The sequence below is a fragment of the Dioscorea cayenensis genome, chromosome 14 (assembly GCF_009730915.1).
Source record: "Dioscorea cayenensis subsp. rotundata cultivar TDr96_F1 chromosome 14, TDr96_F1_v2_PseudoChromosome.rev07_lg8_w22 25.fasta, whole genome shotgun sequence".
NCBI lineage: Eukaryota > Viridiplantae > Streptophyta > Magnoliopsida > Dioscoreales > Dioscoreaceae > Dioscorea > Dioscorea cayenensis.
The window spans coordinates 16,478,462-16,483,511 of record NC_052484.1 but is presented as its reverse complement, the minus strand read 5'-3'; the positions used below and the strand labels follow the sequence as shown (position 1 = coordinate 16,483,511).

Here is a 5,050-nt window from a genome sequence, read left to right as displayed (position 1 = left end):
ATAATCAAACTTATCCTATACCTTTTTGAGGGTATGTCTAGACTAGCTATCAACTCTCAAAAAATAAGTATTTTCTCAACTAGCTAGTAACCATTGGACTCTCTAACCCAAACCTTTAACTGTGCGAAAGGAACTCTCTCAGTTTAGGAAGAAGACCCATAAGATAAGATTGAGAGTCCCTTATAGCTAAGATCAGATCTAGATTAACCACTTGGAAGTCAAAATTCTTATTCTTAGGTGGTAGATTAACCTTGCTCAACTCGATGCTCTCACCTATCCTTTCATATTGGATATGTCCATTTTTAAACTTCCAAGTTGGGTTATCAAATAGATAAATCAAATTAGGAGGGACTTCCTCTGGTCTGGACCTAATATAGATCGACCCAGAGTTTGATTGGTAAACTGGAAGTGCATTTGCATGCCCCGTGAACAGGGGGGATTGGGGGTTTTGAACTTAGAAGATTTTAATCTTGCCCTTTTAGTAAAATGATGGTGGAAGGTATCAAGGGGTTTACCTTGGTGTGGGTTAAAAGTGATCCAATTCAACGATTTTCAAGATTCCCCCACCTGGAACCTTTTCTGTCTGCCCCCCGCCAGAAATCTTTCTTATGGAATGGTCTTCTTAGGTTACCCACTTTTAGGGCATGTACTACACCTATTATTCATGATAGGGCAGCTACGTACCTTTTTCTGCCATGACAGATGGATAGACAATTGTGCGCCAAAGTACCTTTGGCCTGAGCATTTTAGAACATCGCAATAACGATTTGGTTCTCTAAAGGATTTGGCTCATTTGGTACAAATGCCCTGGTTCTCCTTTAATCAAACCATCTCTACAAGTTTCACCATTGAACCTCTCTCTTGGTCTTCCAGAGATAGCAAAAAGTGGTGTCTAACAGCTAATGGCCAATTTTCAGTCAAATATTTTTATAGATTTCTTAGACATAAAGGTGTTCTCTGCGCCTCAACCAACTTGACTTTGAAAAGTCTGTGTCCAAAAAAGATCAATTTATTTAACTAGCTTGCTTGGGACAACAACATACTTACCTTGGACAAATTGGCAGAAAGAGTTGTAGTAGATTGCCAACACCACATGTATTCTCTGCCATGCAGATACTGAATCTTCAAATCATCTGCTACTCCAGTGTCTGATAGCTTTGCGCATTTAGAATTATTTACTCAGATTTTTCATCTACCTGAACCCCCCACTGACTTTAAAAAACATGTGGGAACAGTGGAGACACCGGCTCTCTAGTGTAGTTAGCGAAGCTGGGGATCTCATCATAAGGGCTATTACATGGAACAGATGGCTAGAAAAAAATGCATGCATCTTTAATAATATTTACTGTGACTATTCTGTTATGATTATCAAAATCATTTACATGTTTCCATCAAGGGCGGCCGCAGCTCCAGAAGCAAAGAAAATCAGATTGGAATGGCCAGTTGCAATAGCAAAAAGCAGTTTAGACTTCCTCGGTGATGAGGACATCACTCCCATGCCAACTACACCACCTACGGATGGTAATACTTCAGCTGATATTAAAGAGGAAGCATATCAAGGACCATTTACACGAAACCGTACTAAACAAATCCAAAACCAGGTGAACGTTAACTTAAGCTTATTCTTAAATTATATTGAAATGGTGGTGTTTCCAATTTCTTCTACCTTAATTGTACTTAGGTGTACCGGAAGTAAGGACATAATTCCAGACTTAGTCAAACAAAAGGATAGCAAGAGATAAGCATTTGGAGCTACGCCACATGTGGGCCTCACACTCATATGCACGTCTAAGAAGGAAATTGTGCCTATCTTCGCTGGCCCCACGCAAACAAAGAGAGACGTGGTTTCCTTTTTTGACAAATCAGTCCAAAATATCTCTTTCCTTAAACCAACCCAATTTCTAGAAGGAAACAAAATCAAATCCCAATCAACTAGGAAATCAAATGTTCCAAGATTAAGAATGGAGAGATTCGCCTGCCATCTTCACATGCTACAGTACCCAACGGGATACTATTCCCATATTTAGATTGATTTTCTAGCCAATTTTATTTTCTTATTTTTATATTGTTTTCCTAGCAAATTGTTATTTTCTATTTAGATTGATTCCCTAGCCAATTTTAATAAGATAGTTTTCTTGTATCCCAAGTTTAAGTTGGCTATAAATAGCCTTGTACCTTCTCTTTTGAAGGACAAAACTTTGATTATTATTCATGAAATAAGAGTTGTCTTACAACCATTGTTCTTGTGAGTTCCCCCGGATTCACGAGAGGAAAGTTTCGACTTTATCCTAATTCGTGCTCTATGCTTCCGGGTGTTTTGTGTGGATTAGTTTTAGGTTTGTGGTTCTGCAAATGTTCTGACAGCGGGTCGAAGTTCTTGAAGCTTCGGATCGTCTCTCCCCAACGTACGGTCGCATCCATCCCCAGTTGTTCTCAGCTAGTTATCCCTCAACCTAGATCCTATGTTGTGAAGATCGGGCCGTCATCTAGACCTCCTTCTTCTTCACCAAGTTGGAGCCTATCACTCAGTCAGCACACAGATTCAGGCGATGAGGCGCTAGTATAGTAGGAAGAGAGTATGGGAGCGAGCCCCTTTGTTTTGCTCGCAGGTTGGGGTCTCAAGGCTCCTAAGGATCTTTTTATCTTTGTTTGTTTGGTTTTGATTCTCTTTTGGTGTTTGTATTTCTTTTCTTATTGTGTTTCTTTTGTACTTTGTCAACTTCCATTTCATGTGGACTGTTTTGTTGCCTTTTCTTTTAATGCATGTGATTATCATTTTTTCAAAAAAAAATAAAAATTAACAACACTCAATTTGTTAGAAAAAAAGGAGCAAAGTTGCTCAATTTATGATATAAGACATATATACTCAAGCACTATAAGTAGTGGTCTCTATGGTTCGGTGAAATAAAGAATTAAATGCATATTTTTGTTCCAATTATTTTTTCCTTATTGTTGATATTGGTTTTTATAATTTCAAAATATTTATAATATATGTTTCTGTGTTCTGTTGTGATGTTTACTTCTTTGTTACCGGTAGTGAAATGGTTGCCATAAGACAGATTACATGTTTTCAGTATTGCATAAGTTATTTTTAACAAATAAATAAAATATATTTTTAATTTGATTAAAATTTATGAAATGTTTAAATGATAACATTTGATTAACTTAGTAAACGACAACTTCTTTCACTTTAATTCTAAATTTAACATCAATTGAAAAACTTAATAGAATAGTCATATGTTTCAAATTATATACTTAAATGTTTACTAAAGATGAAAAAATTTTGAAAAAAAAAGTCATAGCACGTAAAAGAACAACATTATACAGACCATGAAAATCAAGTACTACTAAAACTCAAAACTCAAAATTAATAATGTGCTTTTATTCATTAGTCAATTTTGATAAACACACTGAAAATATATTTTTAGTGTAAATTTTAAATATTTAGTTTACATCTAATAATAAAACTTTAGTTAATTGTTTTTTTAAAATTTATGAATATAGTATTTAAAAAAGATTTAAAATGATAATAATAAAAACATTTTTAAAAAATTATTATTGCGAGCATGATACACCTTTCATTTCTTTGACATTACTTTAATGAATTTATCAATAAAAAATAGTAACTTATTTTCCTCTTAAGTGCGAGGATATGAGTTTGAAGGTTGTGCTTGTCCACATTTATTTGAAAAAAAAAAAAACATTTTTGCATATTTTATTTAATAAAAAAAAAGCCAGGCAATATTCTCAGAAAAAAATTCAGATCTTTTCTGAGGATCTAACTGTACTTTTGGATTTTTCCATTAAAAGCACTAATAAACGTATACTGATTACAACAACATATATATGTATATATATATTCCAATTACTCTGCATTTCAATTGTTTTACAGAGATAAAAATCAAAGCTGTAACTTTACATACTTGTTTCACCAAATGATGATATATATGTTTTAAAGATGGTAAATAATTACACTTAAGTGGTTAATTATTTAACCCTCCACATACTTATCTATAGTAGTGCACAAGGTGCTCTTAGGAACAGCCCCAACAATACACTCCTTCCTCTCTCCATTCTTGAAGACCAACACTGTAGGAATGCTCCTGATTCCATACTTTGATGCAATATTAGGGCAGTCATCTGTGTTCACCTTGCAACAAGCTAACTTTCCAGAGTATTCCTTGGCCAATTCATCAATCACTGGCGCGATCATCCTGCAGGGACCGCACCATGGAGCCCAAAACTCAACAAGGACCGGTGTCTCGTTGCCGATGACAAGGTTATTCCAGCTCTCATCAGTCACAGCCACAACTATATATAAACAATAAACATCTCATCAGAAAACCAACAACCATGCATTACATGCATGCATGCAAATCATAATCTAGTTATGTACCTGCATCCACTGCATTTTTAGCTAGGCAAATGAATCTTGGTTTGGAGTTTGAACGTTTTGGGAGTTGAAAGGAGAGTAATGGGGGTGATGGTAGTGGAGTTGAGAGAGTGGAGAATGGGGACTTTGATTGAAGTTTGAGCTTTTCTTTGGAGGAATAATGGAGGTGGTGAGCATGAAGAGAAGAAGCAATGGTGCAGGCTTCTAAGGCCATGATGATGGTTCTTTGTTTTCTTGGATTTGTTTGGAGGTTGTGCTGGTTTTGTGATGAAGGGGAAGAGGATAGGGGGCCTGTGGTTTTTAGGGGACTTGGAACATTAGTTTGATATTTTTAAAACATTGTGGATATGTTCCTTTGGAAATGTGAGGTTCTCTTGTGTTCTTGTTTTTTTGTGGTTCTTGACATTTGAGGCTCTTTGGGCCATCATGTGACTTGTAAAAACCTAGCTAGCCCAGTATGAATTTATTATATATGATATAGTGTTATTATGGTTTAGAATATTGTAAAAAAAAACTATCTTTAAATATATTGGGCAAATTGCCCCGTTTTGCATCGGTTTTTATAATCTTGAGGGTTTTAAGCCAATATTATATACAAGAGTACAATGAAAACTATGATTAAATAACTCCATAGAATGAAAATTATTTTGACATATT

The 5,050-nt window shown here is 35.3% G+C and overlaps 1 protein-coding gene across 1 annotated transcript; it reads right to left on the bottom strand.

The window, feature by feature from the left end:
* Window positions 1–3,827: 3,827 nt before the first annotated feature.
* LOC120275860 (thioredoxin M-type, chloroplastic-like) lies at window positions 3,828–4,709 on the bottom strand. The gene is made up of 2 exons (XM_039282578.1): window positions 4,397–4,709; window positions 3,828–4,311 (listed from the first exon to the last, which is right to left on the bottom strand). Exons 1-2 carry the CDS (start codon window positions 4,605–4,607, stop codon window positions 3,992–3,994), a joined length of 531 nt encoding a protein of 176 aa, XP_039138512.1. The 5' UTR covers window positions 4,608–4,709; the 3' UTR covers window positions 3,828–3,991.
* Between the last annotated feature and the right edge of the window lie 341 nt (window positions 4,710–5,050).

Coding starts and splice junctions, on each gene's coding strand:
- LOC120275860 (XM_039282578.1), bottom strand. CDS start 4,607: ATGGCCTTAGAAGCCTGCACCATTGCTTCTTCTCTTCATGCTCACCAC. Junction 4,312..4,396: donor TAAAAATGCAGTGGATGCAG/GTACATAACTAG, acceptor GTTTATATATAG/TTGTGGCTGTGACTGATGAG.